Below are 22174 nucleotides of genomic sequence, written 5' to 3' on the forward strand. Positions count from 1 at the left end.
CTCCTCACTCTCACTCACAGAAAAAAGTACAACATTGAATTTTATTCACTCTACTATTACAATTTGGTCAAGAGTGCTGCACTATGGGGTTTTTTTTTCTGAGAGTGAACTTGCTTCAAGAACATTGCAGGGAGGAGGAGCAGAGTGTGGTCTTCTCAGCCTAAGGCCCCAAAACTGTAGAACCTCCACTGACTGCAACTGAGCAGCAGTATAAATGTGCTGATGTCTGATCCCTGTGTATGTGTGTGTGTGTGAGAGACAGTGTGTGTGGTGTGTGTGTGTGTGTGTGTGTGTGGAGGGGGGATAGGCACTGTGCAAGTGTGTGTACACAAGCATACACAATCCAATTCCCTCATACACGCCACATGAATATGCAAGCAGGGAGGAGATGAATGATTGATATAGCGTGAATGAAATAGTTCTTCACTTACATCTCTCCCTCATTAATCCTAAACTCCCTTTCAATACTGGCTCGTAGTGTTACCTTCTCCTCCCACATAGTGCCCACACACACACACACACACACACACACAAACACATGTATATGCACATACACACACACTGACACCATGCTCTCTTCCTTATCTTTTCAATATTTTCATCTCAACATGATTGTGGATTACACTCCTTTGTGTTGGGTTTTCAAATGCTAACCTTTTGCTTCTTGTTTTGACACCAGACCATCAGCCCACAGGCAGTCCGCTTTCAACTTGTATTTCACATTCAACCTGCTCGGATTTCAAAGCATGATCATGAATCAGGATGTAGATTATTTCTGCTTCTCTTATCTGTCTGTCATGCCCAGTTGTTCTCTCTCTTTCTATCTCCTCATCTGTATTCCAAACAGAGAATGCAGTCAGATAAGAAAGAGAGAGAGAGAGAAAAAAAACTCATCCCTCCCATACACTCTTCTCTCTCCTCACAACCGCCTACCTTGCCTTCCCACCTCCCCTTCTCCCATTCTGACTCATACTGAAATCCCAGTGCGCTCGATCCCCCCCCCCCCCCCCCGCTCTCATTTGTGTTTTCTCTCCCTTTGATTGCCAAGCTGGCTCGAATGCAATGGCAGGGCAAGAGAGAACAAGCAAATGAAAAAGATAGAGAGAGAGAGAGAGAGAGAGAGAGAGAGAGGAGCAGAGGGAGGGAGACAGAGAGGGAGGGAGAGGAGAGGAGGAGGAAGACTCTGCTGCCAAACGTGCTCGTAATGAGGATTCTGTCAAAGGACAGCGGGGAGGAGGAGAGCGAGGGGGGAGGAGGAGGGGGGGGAGAGAGTGTCAGAGTGAGAGGGAGGTTTGGAGGGAGTGGGTGTTTATTAGTGAAACCCCTCTCGCCCCCGCGTCTTTCCCTCCACTGTCTCTGTGCGCTCGCCTACAACACACATCTTCGGCTGTGCAAGATCGCAAAACCCACACTCACACACAGCAACAACTCCACATCCACCCACACACAGACACACACACACACACCCATACCGTGAACCCATATCTACTCAGAAAGTTTGAGTATGCGTGTGTGTGTGTGTGGGTGTGTTTGTGTGAGAGAGAGAGAGTGAGAAAGAGAGAGAGAGAGTAAAAGCACGTGTGTCATGACGTGTCTGCATGCTACTTTCTCAGATGTGTTCTCCAACTGCTGGAACCAATGAAATGGCTCCGGCAAAAATTGACTTATACCTGGGATGGTATGACAAGATTATTCCTATATGATTTCATTACATTTACTGAGCATCTGTGGTAAAGGATGTCTAGATGGGCCGTCCTTTCGCCAAAGTCATATGCTGTGTCTTCTCATGCGCTGTTAACTCCCAACACTGACTCACACACAAAACTTCACAACATTATGCCAAAGTCATATGCTGAGTGAAATGAACACGTAATGTCAGCTGTGTGTGTGTATGTGTGTGTGAGTGCGTGTGTGTGTATGTGGGGGGTGTTTGTGTGAGAGTGAGTGACTGAGTGAGTGAGTGCATCTGTTTGCATGAGTACAACATGGGGGCCAATGGCATTTTGCGTGCATATCAACAGGGATTTCATAATAAACGACATATGTGTCAGAATCTATTTGTCAAAGCACATGCCACCTCATGATATAGTGTATGTTACACATCGCAAATGATGTCTAAAGAGTTAAGAAGTGGCGTGGTTTGTGAAGAACATAGCCGGGAGTAATGATGGACAGGTGTGATCTTTGACTAACAGCTTTAATAAAGCCGTCAATGAATGAGCTTATGAAAACCTCAACCAGTCAATAGATTACGCTGCTTAATGTCTGCCTTCTTGGTTTAAAAATTCACTATTTATCTGTTTTCTGTATTTTTTCCTCTGTGTTTCCACATTTCATTCCATGTCCTGTATCTCTTTTTGTCATTTCACTTACTCTCACCCACTCTTCTCTCCACCTTTTCTCTGATAACTGTATCCCTCCATCTGTCCTCCTCCTCTTCCTCCTCCACTCCAGTCATTACTAAAAGTCATCTCTTCCCGCCTCCTTGCATCCCAATGGGGTTAGAGAGAGAGAGAGAGAGGAGGACAGAGAGAGAGAGAGAGACAGAGAACAACAAAAAAAAGAAAGTGAGAGGGGGGAGGGGCGACGCAGATCAAGATATGAGGGGGCTGGAGAAACCCCCTTGTGTCAAAAATTCACCTGCAAAAACTCCCTCCCTCCTCCGCTTTTCTCATCTGTATTCAGAGTCTCTCCTCCTTCTGCTCCCTCCTTTCCTCCTCCATCATGCTTCCCCTTCTCCCTCCCTCCCTCCCTCTCTCGTCCTTCTGTGTCTCTTATCATCCTGCATTGCTCCACCTGCACCATAGTGCAGCACTGACAATCAGAACTCTGCACACAAACACACACACACACACACGCTCGCGCGCACACACACACAGATACACACACACACACACACGCATGGGGAAACACACACCCACCACTTCCGGCGGCCCCCTCCCTCTCTCGCCCCTCTCCACTGCAGACACGAAACATTCTACAACCCCTGGTGTGCCAGCGCTTTATCAAGAGACACTGCTAGCGCTACATCAAAACAGCATCCTGCCTGCACAAGACTGCCACAAAAAACAACACTGATGACTATTGTTCAAACCAAACAGTTTAATAGAAATGATCTCCATAAAAGATAATGTAACGATTACATCAGAGCTGGACGATAGGTTGTTATGATATTGTGGGAATAAGAGCAATATATCTCATTTGTGACTGCTGTACAGTGAAAAAGAGTTTCATATGGGTTGCCAGTTTATTGTTTTCCCTTCCGTGTAATTAGCCCAGTTCTTGCTGTCTTTGCTCTCTCTTATAGCTGTGCTGTCTGCCTGCTTGACTTGTGATCCGGGGGTGTACTAGCCTAGTTAGAGAAAAGTAACTTCCATTGCGACTAAACGACTAAACTGCACGCACAGAACTTGAAATGGACGGTTGCATGTATGTGCAGAGATTGCTAATTACCATGCCGAAGATGTAAGCCAAGGACCTTGGATGAATAATTAACTGGCATGATGAAGGAACACGTATGGAACTTGAGGAGGTTTGGCTTACATAAGGAATTGTGGATGGAGATATGGGAGGGACAAGAGACTCAGGACACTGGCCCTTTAATTTGGTGTTGCTAGGGAAATGAAGCTGTTTACTCTAGCATCAGCCACACAGCTAATGTCTGCATGAACTCCCCCCCCCCACACACACACACACACACACACTCACTCACTCACAAACACACATACACACTCCCAGTCAATCTCTCTCTGTCTCTGTATTTCTCTTTCTCTCTGTCTTTGTGTTCTCCCACTATTCCACTCCACACCTCCTCATGCAATTTGCCAATTCACAAGAATTTCTACAGTGGGAGGCAGAGGAGTGAAAGAGATATTCTACTACAGTAATATATAAATGACTGGGATGGGGGGGGGGGGAAAGCTGATGGGAGAAAGTTTTTTGGTGGGCCAACCCAGTTGGACAGCATTGAGATGAAAGTGAGAATAAGAAATAAATCCTGACATCTAGTGGTGAATGTATGGAACTGTACATCTATCTATCTATCTATCTATCTATCTATCTATCAGGGTTAATCAGGGCAAATTCAAATTTGCTTTATTGGCATGAATGTCACAACAACGATACTGCCAAAGCATCAAGAACCAATGAAACAAAACAATACCGACATAACACCAAGATTGATACACACTAACCATATATATAGTATATCCTATGCATGTATCTGTGTGTGAGTGCCGATGAGGGGCCCATGCCCCTATCTATCTATCTATCTATCTATCTATCTATCTATCTATCCACACACACACACAGGACTATAGAATGACTAATGACAAAGGAGAAAGACAGCAGTTTTCTGGAAATCACACATAATTTTAGAGATAAAAAAGTACATAGGCCCAGGCTTATTGATTAGAATGGCTGTCATTCTGTCGTAATTGGGATTTGTACAATGATGTAAAGTGTAAATAAAATACGATGTAGGTTAAAACATTTTATTTGGTCAACAATCAACAGTTTGGTGTACTGAGGGACTGATGTCCAATGAAGTTTGGAGTTTTTTAAATATCACTTTTTTTTGTATGTATGAGGATCAGGATTGGGGGTATATTCCCCCCAGTTTTTTTTTGTAACTTTTCCACAGAAGCAGGTTTTTCAGTCCTAAGTAGATTAAAAACCACGTTATACCACAATATCCTTAGCCCTAGTCCTCTGTAACAATTGCGTCATCAGCCTTCAATGGTGTGACTGTAGCCTATATGTACGCAGCATGATGTACGCATGTATGTTGATGTGTGTGTGTGTATGTTGATATGTGTATGTGTGTATGTGGGGGCCATGTATGTACCTGTGTATAGTATGTTTTTATTGAACAAACCTACAAATTACAGGCGTTGTCAACATACCAATAAATAACATGGCACTGCATTACTTACGATTACACCTAAATGTTGCAAAAATCACAGAAAAGTAGTATAAAAAAATCATCACTAATAATAGACCTATATATATTCAAATAGGAATAAACATAATTATAATGCTAATTGGATTGGTAATCAGGGGCTTGCAATAAACAAATACTAGTCTGAAACTACTGTCAAATATAGCGACTCAAACTCAAAGCAAGCAAGGAAAAACAATGGAGAATTGGACATGACCTCTAGCCTAAATGTTTTCCTACTTCGCTTAAATCTATAACTATAGATGGATATATTTGTTAATATGTTGCAATGTGTTTCCCTGTGTGTACAGTCTATAGCCTACGTAAAAGTATGTACTGTCTTTCAACCACCGGCAGTGATCGAGTCCTTCGCTGCTACGTTTTCGCACGCGGTCCTTAACGTTTGATCCAGCTCGGCTACCGTACTTGTTGTGTTTGTTTTGTTGAAAGCGAAGATGGCGGACGAACTAGACAGAGTACGAATCTCAGCTGCGGAACTCCGAGCTGAAGCGTCGAATTCGAACAATATCGGTGACTGTCAAAAAGGTGAGATTACAAAAAAGGGGGGAAGGAGAAAATTCACGAAACATGTGCTCATTTTTAGATAAACAAGTAAACCAAGTTAGCGGAAAGTAGCCTAGGGGATCGCTAAGTTTCTTACCAGCTAATGTTTGCCAGCTAGCTAACTAGCTAGCTGCCTGTCCATTCTCTGGTCCCGCGCCGTTTGTTTTAAACGCCCCCTTCGAACCACAACACCCAGCACTTTCTCTGCGGCAGTTGATACGCTTGAACTCTGAAATTGTATATCGTTTCAAGTATTTCTCTCATATAAGTGCCCCTAAGTTTATTATGGGAGGTAACTCAGCGTAATATTTGAAATTACACGAATGTTACAACCGATAAGGTTAGCCAGTTCGACTCTGGAGGGTGTTAACAGTTAAACGTCAGTTCGAGTACTGCGCCGAACAGAAAACCGATAAAGTTCTGTGTTATTATCGAACTTATAAAGTTTTCTCACGGGGAGGTAAAAGTCAGTATTGCAGGTTTATTCATCGGTTAATAGCGTTAAGAACATTATGTAGGTGCAGATTACCCCTGTGTACTTTTTGTGTCCCTGACCTTTTCCACAATGCCGTTCAGGGAATGAAAGAAAGGAAGATAGAAGGAGAGTCCTCTGACATTTAAGACAGTGTGTGTCTGCTGAATGGTGTGATGAGTCAGTTTGTTGCCTGGGTGATCAAGAAAGTCTTTACAATGAAAAGAGCTGGTGTGTGTCTGTCTTCCGGGCTCTGACACACTGAATATGTAAAATGTGGACATCTCCAGTGCATTGGTGCCAGACAGGAAGACATACAGCAGTTTGACTCAGACCGCTTGTGTTTTTTCTTTGGGGAAATAATCTGTCTCATCTGTTTCAGCAGAGGAGCAGCAGGAGCGTCATGGACAGCGGCAGCAGAAGAAGCGTGAAGCGAAGCGTCCTGATCTGCAGCGCTACCAGCCAGTGGCCGGACATGGACACCGTCACCATGACAGCGACGAGGGGGAGACCACTACACCTGGACACAGTGTAGACCCCATTCCTCTGGCCTCTGATTCACATGAGCATGCTCGACGACCACGGTGTGAGAATAAGACTGTCTCTGATAACGTTTCAGAGAGATGTGGGTGTACAGATGGTGGGATGGATACTGTCAAAGGGGATGAAGACAGACTGAGAGGCGATGGTAGTAACAGTCAGAACGGCCAAAAGGGCAGCCATCCACCAGCCAAAACAGATGGGGGTCAAGGAAAAGACTGTTTGGAAAATGACAGAGAACACCAGGAGCCTGCTGGGGCTCCTAAACTGGCCCGGAAGGCCCGGAAGCCAGACCGAGAGATCTATCAACCTGGGAGCCGGAGGAGCATCCAGGGGAAGGATTGTGGAGCTAGCAGAGAGCAGGATAAACCTCCCCCCAAGAGGCCTGAGCCAAAAACCGAGCCAGAATCCCAGAGGAAGACAGGGGAAAGGGAGGGAAATAAAAATCCATCTATACTGAATCAGGGAGGGAAAGAGAGAGAGGAGAAAGGAAGTGAGGAAAAAGTAAAAGTAGATAAAGTTGGTGAGACAAACAGAAAACAGGGGAGGAGAGACATGGAAAGAACTCCATTACCCTCTGAGGCTAGAGTGGAGAAACTCGCTAGCAAAATAGAAAAACTGAGCGTGAGAGAGGAGGTAACAGTAGGAGCTGTAGGCCAAGAAGGTAAAGAGGCAGGTGGCAGGAAATGGAAAGCAACTGACGAGGGAAGGAGAGGCCCAACTGGAAGTGGAGGAACAAAAGAAGAAGGAGAAAAGACAGAGAGGAAGAGGGAAAGGGGAAACCGCAGGAGAAGAGGAGGGGAGAGGGAAAAGGAGGGGAATCAAGACTCCAGGAGGGGTAAAGCCGAAGGAGGTGGAGGAGGGAAGAGTGACCGGGGGATGGCTGAGAAGGAAAAAGACAGGAGAGCACCAGAGGCGGATAGAGAGAAGGAACTGGGCAAGATAGGAGACATAAACCAAAGCAAAGGAAGAGAGAAGCACAGAGAAAGAGACAGCCGGAGAGGGAACAACAACAACAACAACCGGCCCCGAGATGCAGAGAAAGCAGAGAATGCTGAAACAAACAGAAATGGAGAGAGGAGTGTAGAGGGCAGCAAGAAGAACAAACCCAGTGTAACCATCACAACCCCATCCTCAAAACGCTATTCCAAATCAGATATTCGACGCTCACGGAACCGAACCTACAGCAGCAGCTCAGCCAGCAGTGCGACCAGCCTGGATTGCTCTGGACTAGTGATGGATGGAGAGCGGGCCAAGTGGCCATGTTTGGAGCCCAGGCGTAGGGAAAAGGCAGAGGGGAGGACTGATGGAGGAGGAAGAGGAGGAGGAAGGAGTCACTTACAGAGCTGGACAACCAACGGAGAGTCATCTACAGAATCACTGGAAGGGAGTGAGATGAGTGACGTAGTGGAGGACAGAAGGAGGAGGAGGAAAGATGAAGAGGAAGAGGAACTAAGCACAGAGAGACAGAGGGAAGAAAGGAACAGACAAAGGGGAAACAAAAGTGGAGGACGGGGAATCCTTCGGGTGTCTCTAGAAAAACAGTCAGGCACCCCAGCACACGGTGAGGATACCCAGCATCGCAAGCAGGGCTTGGGTCCTCGTGGCAGAGGCAGGGGTATCCTGGTGCTTCCGGCCCACACAGACCTCTCTAATTCACCAGAGCTCGGGCCGAGGCTTCTGTTCGGTGGAATTAGGGGAGGAGCAGCTGGCAGGGGGAGAGGAGGCAGGGGAGGAGGAGTGAGACGACTCTGGGACCCAAACAACCCTGACCAGAAACCCGCTCTTAACCGCACCCAGGCCTCACAGCATTCATCTCTCCAACAGCCTATGTACCTGCAGACAGGGGGTGGATATGGACAGCTTCACTTCCTTGACACGGACGACGAGGTGGCGGGCAGTCCTCCTGTTCACCAGGGTGAGCACTTCCCAACCCAGCAACAGCAGGCTGCTGCCATGGCCTACTACAAGTTCCAAAACTCTGACAACCCCTACTGCTATCCCATGCCCACCAGCAACCCACAAACCACTAACCAGCGCTATCCATATCCTTACCATATGGGGCCATACCAAATGGCTCCCTCTAACGGCATGTACCAGGGCACTGGTATGGGTCAGTTCTGTGGGGGTTACAGAGGATCAGGTTACCCCCAGCCAGCAGGAGGTGGTTTGACTCCTGAAGAGGTGGAGCAACAGGCCCGGGGGGAGCTGGGGAGGCTGCTGAGGGCTGCAGACACACAGGAGCTCCAGCTCAGTAACCTACTGTCCCGGGACAAACTGAGTGTTGATGGATTGGATCGTATGGCCCAGCTCAGGTGAGGAATCAGGGAAGGGTGAGTGGGAAGGGGAAAAAGAGGGGAGTGAAAGATAATTTGGCTGCATTGAAAGATATTTTGAGAGTGGTCGACAGCACCAACCCTCAATACTTATTTTGAATCTTATTCAACACCAGTAGGAATATTAAAAAAGCACTGTCATGTTGTGTTCCAGAGCGGACCTTTTGACGCTGTACGAGCAGGTTATCCTGACAGACATCGAGTTCTCCGACTCTCAGAACTTGGACCAGGCCCTATGGAAGAACGTCTTCTACCAAGTCATAGAACGCTTCCGCCAGCTACTCAAAGACCCTAACAATGACAACATGCCTCGCATCAGGAACATGCTGCTCACACTGCTTGATGAGGTAAAGAAGGGTTGGCAGGGTTTCATAAAACAAGGGAGATAATTATATGGGCCAGATTGGAGGTGTGTTCTTGTGCATGTCCCAGGTCCTGGGGTTGAAGTGTGGTCTCACTACTCACTCTGCCACCCTATACACCAATTCATATATGGTGTAATAAGCCTGTAATAAACCAAATCCTAGCAACCAAAAGTAAGGACAATTCACTTTTATTTGGTGCCGGAAGGCTCCTAAGATTTGAGACTTTCATAACATTTTCTCTATTACACTGTGCAATAGACTACCATTCACAGCAAAGATGATTGGATCACTGTACCACTGTGTATTATTGGCCAAATACTATTTTTAGAAAAACAAAGCATTCAGGATAGTTGTAGTCATGTTTTTGGAGAATATAGTGCTAAAATCCCTACCAGCTCCATGTGCACTGTTCTGATACGCTCTTAATTTCCTTTGGAGGGTAAGTGAAAAGAGGATTTCACTGCAAGGATCAATAATCACAATAGTATGACTATAATTTATTAGGTATTATTCATGACTATTGACCTTTGAAGCATTATTGTCCTGGAAATATCTCACAGCTTAATTTTTTGTGGTTGGAGGTCAAGGTAAACCCATAGACAATATATAGTTTCAGTAGATGAATACAGCTGGGTTAACAGGGAAATCAATTCCATGACCACCCTCTTCGTCTGACAGATCCTGAAAGTTCAAATGACAAATGACAGGTTTACAATGTTGGCAAATACTATACGTGCAAATCAGAATTTCATCTGCCTGCCAAACAGATTGATAAAATAAAAATAAAAACATACCCACGAAAGAGCTATAAACTGTATACACAATCCTGTCACTCTTTCATAGGATTTAGAATATAGCTGTGATGAGGGCACCCTAGAATGTCTGCATGCATACCTACTGACATTCATGATGAGTAATGGTTGAATGGTTAGAATATATTTGTTTCTTTTTTGACTGTAACTTGAGTTTTCTAATGTGTCTGTGTTTTGCAGGGAGCAATATTCTTTGATGCGCTGCTTCAGAAGCTGCAGACAGTGTTCCAGTTCAAGCTAGAGGACTACATGGACGGCATGGCTATTAGGGCTCGCCCATTACGCAAAACGGTACTGCAGTACTTATTTTAGTCTCAGCACGTGTGTGGGTGTGTGTGTGTGTGTAATCATCCTCTGTAATTATTACACACAGCTTTGTTTATTGATGTTGTGCTGTGTAGGAAATCTGATTCCTAGGTTGGGCACCAAGAAATGCAACATGAAGTTTGGAAATCTGTTTATCAGAGGGACAAATAATTGCAGTACAAAACTTAAACAACTTATAACTTGAAGATCATCTGATTAGTATGTTGCCAGAAACAACTGAAGTGTATATGTATAAAATTTTGTTACCTTGTTTTTCTTGTGTTTGTGTATATCCCAGGTGAAGTATGCTCTAATCAGTGCTCAGCGCTGTATGATTTGCCAGGGAGACATTGCCCGTTACCGGGAACAGGCCAGCGACTCTGCCAACTATGGCAAGGCCCGCAGGTAGGCTATGATCCAAGTTCCTCTGCTGTCAGCTGCATGCTCCAGTTACTGTGAAATTTGTTACACACATTCAAGAGCACTGAATCATCTTTTATATGAAGGCTTTTTGAATTTGACCAAATTGTGAGGCAACAAATTTGGTGCCTCTGAATTAGGATGACCAAATGGCTTGAAATCTGGTGCAAATGCTATGTGTACTTGTGTCATTCTGTATATATAGTATATAGTCCAAGAATTGCAACATGTAGATAGATTTATTTTTTTGTTTTCTGATGGTATTTGCTAGAGACATGAAACCTTGCACCTTATTTGAGAAAGCCACTTCCTAGCTTTTGATGCACATCTCCCAAACTGGTTAGAGGGCAATATAATCTAAGGCCAAAGTTGAACATTTCAAAAGGCCATATCCCTCTGTTTTGATCATGAAAGTCTGCTCTGGTGGATATGCTGTCATTTTGTATGCACGTGTCTGACAAACACATAAATGTAAAAATATATTTTTTTTATCTTTCTTAGCTGGTACCTGAAAGCCCAGCAGATTGCCCCTAAAAATGGACGACCATATAACCAGTTGGCCCTGCTGGCAGTGTACACAGTAAGTGATTTTGGGGATAAGCAAGGAAAGGTGGGTAAGAGTGCATTATTTAGTTGAGGGAATTTGGAGCAGGCATTATTACATTGTGGGGTTTTCGTTACCCGGTGTAGACTACACTCAGAGAATTTTTGATTGCATTTTTCCTAGTGTGTCCTTGGCATGCTGGGAAAAAATATATATTTTCTGTTCTCACTTGCCCTTTTTACTCTCCTCTGCTTACTCTTTCCCCGTCGTTCTCATTTTCAGAAGCGGAAGTTGGATGCTGTGTATTATTACATGCGCAGCTTGGCAGCCTCCAACCCCATCCTGACTGCTAAGGAGAGCCTGATGAGTCTGTTTGAGGAAGCTAAACGCAAGGTGAGACACACATATATGATACATTTACTCATATCTACCTCAGTGAGAGAAATTCAGACACATAATCAATAAAGATGCAGTCAGATGATAATACAGGACCTTTCCAGTTGTATATATGCTTAATTTCCACTCACAGTCTGCAGATAAAAATCAATGAGAGTTCAGAGATCCAACGTTGCAGCATCCCTTCCATAGTGTGCAGATACCAGTATTAGCCAACACTGAACAGTACCTTGCCAGTTGATTGACCGTCTTTCTTGGAACAAGTAGACCGCATCCTCTGAGGTCACCTCACCCCTAGCCTTTGTGCACAGCGTAGGCTAGTATACAGTATATGAAAATAACTAGCAACTTATTTGTTTTCCAGCTTCAATGATTTTCTTTCGATTGTCTTTCAAAGGAAGTAAATGAGTGTTTTTAATACTTTCATGTGCCATCCTCTAGGCACCAATATCCTTGTGTCTAAATATTTAAAAACGTATACCTATTTAAGTATAAAGTATAAAAATGGATGCTGTGTTAGTACTTATGTCGGGGAATACATCACAGTAATTATTTGCTGAAACGTGAGCAGAAGTATGGTTTCAAATTATTATCGAGGGCTGAAGAGTGTATGCAATGTCCTTGAGTATAAACACTACAATTCTGTTGTCGCTGGCTGGGGGAGGTGAATGGAAGCACACTCCTTACCCTCAACAACAAACGTTGAAGTGTCCTTGAGAAAGGCACATGAGCCCCAACTGCCCTTGTGGACCTGCTCAGTGCTTTACAGTACAATAACCATTGTTGCAGTTAACAATATGTTATGTCAATATACCCTGTATAAAGTTGACGATGAGTTAACAATGAAAAAACGTGTGGCCAATTGTCGGGAAGCCGGATGTAAAGATACATGGAGACGTACACTTTCCCACGGATGTTCTTAATGGAAGACAAGGAGAACATCTTACAGAGTTCACCCTGGCTAGTTTGCTTGCTACTGACTTCAGTATATGAGCAATGGCAAATTCAATGAAATGATTGGGCCATGTTTGACAGCTTATAGCTAATATTTGAAGAGGCACCAATAATTCTGTGTGCCTGTCTGTCTGTGTGAACACAATAATTCAAGAGCAAGATTTTGGAGCACCTTTCTGCACACATTTGCATATTAATGAGGAAAGACTCTTTAATACTCTTTAATGCTGTAAGATATGGAGTTCATATTAATACCGCCCATGTCTTATGTGAAGACCAGTATGTTGGCATGGAAATATTGGCAAATTAATGACCTCATTAGCATAACTGGTTATGTTTTATGTATATCTGTATTTATGTATATCATGGTGATTATGGCGGGACATTAGGCAGCTCGAGTGCCTCTTGTTTACAAACTGTCGTCCTGCAGGCGGACCAGCTGGAGCGAAGGAGGAGGCAGGAGTCTGAAGGAGGTTCCAGGGGTCCGGCAGTGAGAGGAAGAGGAAGAGGGGAGGAGGGAGCACGTGTAGAGATTTGGATTCGTCCCAGCGGACACGCGGCAACCCCGTCTTCACACAGAGGGGGCAGTGAGTCCAGCAGGGACTCCGAACAGGATGGAGAGCTGTGCAATCTCAGCGCCAGTGATGTGAGACCACACACACACAACAACACTTATACATATTTAGTGCACTTCTCATGGTTCATATGCCTTTAAGTGCACTCAGACACTCTGGTCTGCATGTTAGATTATGTGCAGACAGTTTTAATGGCAGTGCAATGAAATGTTTTCAAGAGTGCACAGACACACTCAGAGGAGCAGCACACATGACCTTGCACCAGCAAACATCTCCCACACAGTTTTATAAACAACAGAACAGTCTGTCATTTCCCTTCTCTTCTTTTTTCTTTCATTATTTCCTCTGCCGTCATTTATTTTCTTATCTGCAAGGATCTTTCTTTTTTTAACCCACCCCTCTTATCTTTTGATGTTGGCCTTGTATGTCTTTTTTTTTCTTTTGCTTTCAATGATTCACCATGTTTCTTGTCAGGTGGAACGTGCTCTTTTTTTCTGATTAGGCACATGTTTTCAACCTTATATGCATAATACAACTTAATACAACACTTGAGGCCCTTTTATCTGACCTCCTCATACACAATCAATTTCTCTTTATCATGCACTCACATGTTTCTCTGTATTGAAGTGATAGCTCTTTGACTCACCCTTCTTACCGAGCAAGACACTGTGGTTCACGCTTACCCATAACCACAGTCTGTCCATGGAAATATGCTCATAACATACACACTATATAAGGGAGAGTCACTGTCCCAGTGTTGGTTTAGTGCTTGTTTTTATGTGTGCATGCAAGTATCTTTCAGGGGTTTGCATCAGTTGTTTGCCAAGCCCTTTGTTGTCGCCCTCATGACAAAACTGATGCAGTCTTAGTCTCTCACACTATTTCATTTACTGTTGAACCTTACCGAGCAAACTGTTCATTGCTGTTAGGGTTGTGAGTTTTCAGGGTTTTGTTTTTTTTTTCAGGTTAATGGGGCACAAATCTTTTATTTGTTTGTAATGGAAGATCACTGTTTTCCTTTCCACTGTGTTCTTGATCACATTCCTGCATTAATCACTGTTTGATGTGCTTGGAAATGCATTAAATCTGACCAGCTTTGTGACTGATATAACATGAATATGAATATTTTTTTTTAATCTATTTTGTATCTCTCCAATGCACTCTCTCTCCGTCCATCAGTTGTCATTGCATCCTGATGTAAGTGGTTGTCTGTAGGTGTTTCCTCTTGGCCAGCTTCAATAGCCTTTCAGTCCATTTCCTCCTACTCCTATTGTCCTGCCATACAAAGTCCCAGGTGCTTTTAAATGGTGTTGTCAGCTCCAATTCTCTCCATGCACTTTGTCACTGGATGAAGACATGTGTTGCCGTGTGTCATGTTGTAGGATTTGTAGCTACATAGAAATGTTGACCACAGATTAGTCATACTTTTCTCTCTGCTTCTTCCGGTCTCTCTTTGTTCCCATTCAGCTAAATAAGAGGTTCATTCTGAGTTTTCTGCATGCACATGGAAAGCTCTTCACTAAAGTGGGGTGAGTGGTTATTTCCTGTATTCTGGCTCTTCAATTCTTGGAGTGAATGAGTTTCAGAGCGACTATAGTCTAAATCGTGTGTGTTTGTGTGTGCGTGCGTGTGTGTGTGTGTTTCTTATACAGTATGGAGTCCTTCCCTGGAGTGGCGAGCCGTGTCCTGCAGGAGTTCAGGGCATTGCTCCAGCACAGCCCCTCCCCTCTGGGCAGCACGCGCATGCTGCAGATAATCACCATCAACATGTTCACCATACACAACGCCCACAGCAGAGGTAACCCATGCAGAAACAGAAACACACACACGCACGTCATCAAACAACACATACTATTTCAAAGCTTTGTCCCCTGCTCCCATGTTTCAGATGTTCAGAGGTTTCAGAAATGAACACAAATGCAGGGCTGTTGAATACGTTTTTAGCTGCGACCAGCAGCTCTATATCTCACTTGGTCGGTCGGTCGGTTGGTTGAGCCACAAAAATTTCCCCACGCGTGTATGCATGCGCGCACGTGGTTGCAGGTATTGCGAATTCACGCTTGTTTTATATGTGGGCATGTGATTAACAAATGGATTTCATTGGATGCAAACTCTTAAAATGTGCCTCCATATAAGAAAAATACTTACACCTGTAAGCATGTGTGAACTTTAAGAGCTTTAACAGCCAATATATCATCAAATATGATACAACCAACATAGGTAATCATATAAATGTGTGGATATTTATTTCTGTATTGATAATAGCTCTTGGAGGCCCTTTTATCCTACCTCCTTGTACTTGGGCTTTGCACAAATTATTGGTAGTATTGATACTAACAAGTATTAACATACTGTACATAACTAGTATTGGGGAAGCATTGTTCCAGTTCCTTGTCTTAAAGTCTTTCTTGTCTGTTTGTCAGATGGGGAAGGAGATGTGCGCTCCGTTCTGCAGGAGCAGACCACCGCCTTGGGCCTGGCCATGTTCGCGCTCCTGGTGCAGCGCTGCACAGAGCTGCTCAGAGAGACGCCTGCAGGTACACACACAGTAAGCTCCACTGTATTTGGCCAGCAACAGTTATTAAAGTTATGGCTCTGCGCTCATATCTAATGCAGGCACTGTGGGGTTAAAGTCAACTTTAATATGAGGGTGTTTTCATCCATATCAGATGAACAGCTAAAAAGCACAAGTATAACTCTGTACAGTCGCACAGCACATTTATGGTGATGACATATAAGCTAATTAATTAGTAGTTTATTTGAATGTGATCTCACCTCTGTGGCTCCCTACTTTATCAGCTGCCTTCACCCTCTTCTATGGAGAATACAGTAATGTCAGGCCACATGGCTTACTAGTGAACAACTGAACTGTTAGCAAACATAGCTTATAGCATATTACATATCTAAATAGAATTACTGCTTATGCAACAATATGTTTTATTAAAATGCCAGACTTTGGGATTGCCTCACAGTCATCAAAACATTGAGCTATATATATTGCCATACATCGCTGTATCACAGCAAACCATTCAAATTAATAGAAGAACCTGGGAGTAGGTTGTCGTCAGTACATTATCATCATAATTCTTTTGCATACGAGAAGAGGATAAAGGGAGCTGTGTGAAAACTCACAGCTAAGATGTGGAAGATGTATAGTTGAAGTATTTTTTTTGTAGTAATACAAGTTTGACTTCCTGTTATTAATTAGATACTGCTCAGTAAAGGACAGACAAAAAAATGTTAATATGTTAATTTTTGCCGCACAAGTTTGATAGCTGTTTGATAGCACCTAGGGAAGTGTCTCACCCTGACTGACCTGATTTTGGCTCTTATGCCTTATGCTCTCATGCCTTATGCTGTGGTAAAACTGTGACTGTTGCTGTTACAAGCAGAAGCTCCAAAGGTCTCAGTGTATCTGTGTGTTAATCACACACAATATATCAGAAACTATTGACTTGAATTTGACAAATGATACATTTTGCCATTGATATCTGGCACAAAATTTCACGCCTAAAGACAGTACTATAGCAATTAACTGAAAACTTTGAATAAGAATTATCCCTCCTAATTTGTGGAACCATTATAAAATTTGAAGCTTCAATTGTTTTCATTGACTAGCCCACTGCACGGTCGTTTGAACACGTGGGCAACATATTAGGTTTTATTTGTTTTTAATATAAAATGTTTCTCCTGTATCAGGACCAATCCACATGGAGGATGGAGAGGAGGGGGGTAAAGGGGAGGAGCTGGAGGGCATGGTGAGGGTCTCTGCCTTCCCATTGGACCTTAGAGAACTGCTGCCAAGCGTCAAGGTCTGGTCTGACTGGATGTTGGGACAACCAGACCAGTGGAACCCCCCACCATGCAATATAGAGTGAGTAAACTTACTTACTACCTGTCCCTTGCATCAGATCATGACGTCTACTGCTGTTTATTGTTGGTTCTCTGCTGGCTACACACAAACAACCATACAGACACATAAACACTACAAACACTTTTTGTTTGAAATACTCTTCCCTCACCATCTCTCACGACTGCTCCTCTGCCTCCAGCTGCAGCCCTGATGTTTGGCAGTGCCTGGCCGACCTGTGTAACGTGTTGGCGCGTGTGGACCACGGGGAGGCGCCGCTGTACAAAGCAGACACGGACGAAGGCGAGGGGGACGAGGAGCTGAGTCTGCTGCTCCTGGAGGAGGACAGGCTGCTGGCCGGCTTTGTACCACTGCTGGCTGCACCACAGGAGCCCTGCTACATAGACAGACACACCGACACGGTGAGGGGAGAGCAATGGTGTCATTATATGGATATACAGCAGCCCTGCTACATACACACGCTGCTACTAGGCCTGAAAGATACTGGCAAAAAATCGAATTGTGATTATTTGACAGAATATTGCAAGTGTGATTCATATCATCAAGTTTTTCTTGTCATTAATCTTTTAGAATTTTAAAATAGTTTAAAGAAAACTGATTTTGTTAAAAAAAAAAATAGATCAGTGTGCAGGATTTACTGAGTTTGAGTATGATGAAAGGCTTTCACTAATACTGTACTTTATTCATGAACCAGAAATTAGAGAGATTGTTCTCTTAAGCAAGTGATTGCAGCCTCTGCAATTTGGAAAGTTCATATTGCGATTTAGATATATATATATATATATATGTGTGTGTGTGTGTATGTATATATATATATGTGTATATGTATATAGATATATATATATTTTTATTCAGCTGTAGCCACTACTGTAGAATTACTGATCCAAATCCAATGCATCACTTTCAGTGTCACCTGTTTTTACATGTACTCTTGAACCCTCTTCCCCCATCCTCACACACACACACACACACTCTTTTTTCAGGCTATAGCGGCAGATTGTAAGAGAGTGACAGTGCTGAAGTACTTCCTGGAGGCTTTGTGTGGACAGGAAGAGCCTCTGTTGGCCTTCAAAGGAGGTAAATACGTCTCTATGGCAACCTGTCCTCCGCCTAGCTGCTCGATGGATGGAAGGAGCAGGCAGGATTCTCAGACAGAGAAAGAGGTGAGACTGTCTCTCTCTTCTTCTCTCTCTAACCCGTCCCCAATCCACTTAACTCCCTCTATTTCCTTTTCATCTTTCCACCCCACACTCCTCTCTTCCAAGCTTTCAGCTACACAAAAGGATGTAAGCGCTAAAATTAAATGCTCATTGCAATTCAACAGAGGCCATTGAATTGAAAGTAAAGGAAGCCAAATCGTTGAAAATGTGTCTTATCCTCGTCTGTGTCTGTTTTGGCAGGGTGATGATGTTATAGTGGAGGCAGAGTCATCTCTCTCCGCGTCGGACGGAGAGGTGGATGTCGAGGAGGAAGGGGACAGTGAGAATGACATTAGAGAGCTGAGGGCTCGTCGCCACGCCCTCGCCAACAAACTGGCCCAACAGCAGAGGCGCAGGGACAAGATACAGGTAAGACGGGTATAATACACACCTACCCATAAATACGCATCTGGATAGTTGCGGGGTAAAGAAAATAAGCGAGGTTACTAGTCTTTCTTTCTGTTAACATTACAAAGTTATCAATTCTTACAATTTTACAATCTGCTGACAATAGACAGACACACGTGTCTGTCTATTGTCTTATGAGAAGTGAATGTGGCTCACATCAAAACTGACAACAGAACAGATGTAAAAAAAAATGCGTAGTTTGGATGGGAATTTATAAGCAGGAAATTAGGTTGTACTCCTCTAGTTCGTGTGCCTGCGTAGGCCTGCCTTTTCATGTGTGTCTACACACATCTCTACTAGGGTTTTCAACTGTAAAGAAATTGTTGTTGTATGTCATCAGTCTGTGACATTCAGTGCATTCCAGGAGTTGTTTTGTGATGTAATGTTGTAATTTACCTTTTTGTTGTGTCCACTTTCCCTAAACCTGCCTCGCTGTCATGCAAGTTGAAAGAGCAATAACGATAGTACAGGCAAGAGATCAAGAGTTTCCAGTCGAGAAAAAGCAAGAGCCACGTCCCTTACTCAAAACACGTGTCTTGCAGATGCTTCAATTTATGGACTAATGAGGCTACTGTCAGTAGAGAAATTGCTATCTCTTCCCTTTCTATGATGGTGTTTTCCCCTGTGTGATTGTTGAACGTTGATGCGTCGTCTAGAAAGACGCTCTATCTCTGACACCAAAGCATCACATTTACCGTTCTAGATTGCGGCTTTGTCAAAGTTTTTGTTTTATTGTTATTTCATTGTGCCTGAGTTGAGTTTTTTCCTATCGATGTGCACATAACACACTCATAGAAAACAAAGAGTTTTTTTTGTTGTTGTTTTTTCCACGTTTATTTCATTGCTGAAATTGCTCTTATATATACTTACATTCAGGCCCTCACAACAGGGACACTGCCAAATACACTTTGGAAAAACCCTAGAGGCTTGTGCTGACGGTCTGGTTCTGCATTGTGTGAATGACAATAGCATTATGGGTAAAATGGAAAGCAATCATAACCTTTTTCTTTGGCCGTGGTTCTAACTGAGTCCAAAGATATATATAGATAGATATATATATATATATATATATATATATAGATATGATGAGAGATGAGGCAGGTGTAAACTGTCACAACATGTTATGGGAGGATAAAATTTCACTGCCAAAAATAGAATTATATTACATAAACACCCAGTGTGATTTACCGCTTGTGTGTGTGTTTGTGTCTGTGTGTGTCCAGGCGGTGCTGCAGACAGGTGGTGTATTGGAGCTGGAGGTGCGGCCTCTCTTCTTGGTTCCAGATACCAATGGATTCATTGATCACCTGGACGGACTGAAGAAACTCCTCCAGTGTGGCACATACATACTGGTGGTGCCGCTCATAGGTAAGAATCGGAGACAGAGGCAAAGTAGGACCGATGTGGTGAAAACGAGGAGGGAAATATTGGGATTAAAACGATAAGAATACGCTATGCAGCTCACCTTCAGTTTACAAACAGGTCTTTGCTTACTTGTGGTGCTCATGTGTGTTCTCTCTCCCAGTGATTACAGAGTTGGACGGCTTGGCCAAAGGCCAGGACAACTTTGGTGGAGGAGGGATGGGGCCAGGTGGGCGTGGCAGCGGCAACCGGGGCAACTACAATGTTAGTGTGGCCCACGTACGGGCCGTGCAGGAGAAGGCCCGGCTGGCGGTGGTGTTCCTGGAGCGAGGGTTCGAGGCCAGGGAGCCGTGCCTCAGAGCCTTGACAAGCAGAGGAAGCCAGCTTGAGTCCATTGCCTTCCGCAGTGAAGACACTTCTGGACAACAGGTGAGAGAAATAAAGGCAGTCAAAGAGAGTACTCTGTTGTGTATTCAGGGTTCGACAATAAGGATTGCCTGGGGCCAGGAAAAAGTTGACTTGGTGCCAGTTGTTCATCCTCTGTTCATCCTCAGGGCAACAATGATGATGTGATCCTGTCCTGTTGTCTCCACTACTGCAAAGACAAGGCAAAGGACTTCATGCCTGATCAGAGAAGTATGTAGCACTGATTGCCATCCATTCTATATCAGTATCGCTGTCCCTTACCATGCACACACACACAAAAACACACTCTTAGCACACAATGTGATGTAAGTGATTACTGTCAAGCTTACATTTAAAACTGTTTATCTGCCATGCGATCCTGAGTTATCTCTAACTTCTCTTGGGCTCCCCCGACACACAGGTGGGCCAGTGCGGTTGCGGAGGGAGGTTGTCCTCCTTACAGACGACCGTAACCTGCGGGTCAAAGCTCTGACCCGCAACGTCCCAGTCCGAGACATCCCTGCTTTCCTCAGCTGGGCCAAAGTGGGCTGAACCAGGCTAGGCTGAGATCCAGGGAACTCAACTGCTGAAACCTGCTCGCCACTCAGCCAGGAGAGGAGAAGACACACTTAAGCAGAGGAGGGAGAGAAGAATGGAGGAGAGGGAGGGAAATGGAAAGAGAGGGAAGAACCACTTCTTGTGAAATAACAAGCAAAACTAAAGCGAGATCTGCGTGGTTTCAGTGAGCTTTTTTCCCTCTCGTGATAAATTGCGTGTGTGTGTGTATGTGTGTTAAGATCAGCAAGCTTTCCCCAAAGAGAGAGGGAGACTTGATAAGTCTCAGGAAGGCTGGACCGGAGGAGAGGAAAGAAGAGGTAAGGATGGAGTGTTTTGATTTGCAAGTTGTCTGGTCCAGCCACGTGCCTCTGCACCCAGTTAGTGTGTGTTTACTACGCCAGCAGGATTAAAATTTGAGGCTATGATAGAATGAGCTAGAGGGGGAGAATGTTTATGGCCATGAATTGAAGACATCATGTAATGAAGGCTATAGTTTGCATTTCCATGTCTCTCTGAGGGCTTGGTCTTTTAGACTGCTTTGGCCTCTATAGCGGAGCTGAGAGAAAGGTAGGTGGAGAGGAACCAAGCTGGAGGGTCTATGTCTGTAGGGGAAAGAGGGGCTGCTTGTACTGAGGGATAACAAAAGCCCTCATGCAACCTTAACCCCCTCAAAGGATTGTGAAGTGGTTACCTTCCTGCTAACCCAGGAAGTGCTTGATGCCTATTCCCTAACTTGGGTTGTTCCTCCAGCTTGATGTTGACCTTGAGTTATCTCCAAGTGTGGGTATTGTAAACGAAATGTAAAAAAAAAAAAAAAAAAAAAGACCTTTTTTATGATTTATCTCTCTGTTGGTTTGTGTTGCTTTTGAGCTCATACATGTAAAAAGTTGCGTTTCCTCTGTTGAGGAGAGGTCATTTCTCTGTTATATTTTGTAGACTTGATTTGATGAGCATTTTCAAGGCTTTCCCAACAATGATGTGTGAACAACTAGTCATGAAGTCCAGCCATGCATTAAATTTGAACAAGATCTGGGTGAAAAAGTATTGGCAAATTATTCATATTTGTTTCAAGTTGCGCATTATGATGGATGAGTTTGATGAGCATCAGAACAAACAATTTGAGGTAATTTGTCAATCCCAAAAGAATA

General features: G+C 44.0%; 1 protein-coding gene across 5 annotated transcripts; it reads left to right on the forward strand.

Annotated features, from left to right (window-relative positions):
* The first annotated feature begins 5394 nt into the window (after positions 1–5394).
* smg6 (SMG6 nonsense mediated mRNA decay factor) lies at positions 5395–22163 on the forward strand. 5 transcript variants are annotated; one of them, XM_071512838.1, is made up of 20 exons: positions 5395–5485; positions 6361–7848; positions 7879–8830; positions 9006–9198; positions 10209–10319; positions 10633–10739; positions 11256–11334; positions 11581–11691; positions 13079–13294; positions 14691–14752; positions 14876–15021; positions 15647–15760; positions 16923–17097; positions 17276–17495; positions 18078–18257; positions 18495–18662; positions 19925–20069; positions 20227–20492; positions 20618–20699; positions 20890–22163. In XM_071512838.1, exons 1-20 carry the CDS (start codon positions 5395–5397, stop codon positions 21018–21020), a joined length of 5037 nt encoding a protein of 1678 aa, XP_071368939.1. In that variant the 3' UTR covers positions 21021–22163. The 5 variants fall into 5 exon arrangements, with proteins under 5 accessions (XP_071368939.1, XP_071368940.1, XP_071368941.1 ...); XM_071512839.1 differs by having other exon boundaries at positions 6361–7191; positions 7231–8830; XM_071512840.1 differs by having other exon boundaries at positions 6361–7191; positions 7249–8830.
* The last annotated feature ends 11 nt before the right edge of the window (positions 22164–22174 follow it).

The sequence above is a fragment of the Centroberyx affinis genome, unplaced genomic scaffold (assembly GCF_046629955.1).
Source record: "Centroberyx affinis isolate AG114_WGS23_722 - 3 ecotype Tasmania unplaced genomic scaffold, CSIRO-AGI_Caff_v1 ptg006575l_1, whole genome shotgun sequence".
NCBI classification, from domain to species: Eukaryota; Metazoa; Chordata; class Actinopteri; order Beryciformes; family Berycidae; genus Centroberyx; species Centroberyx affinis.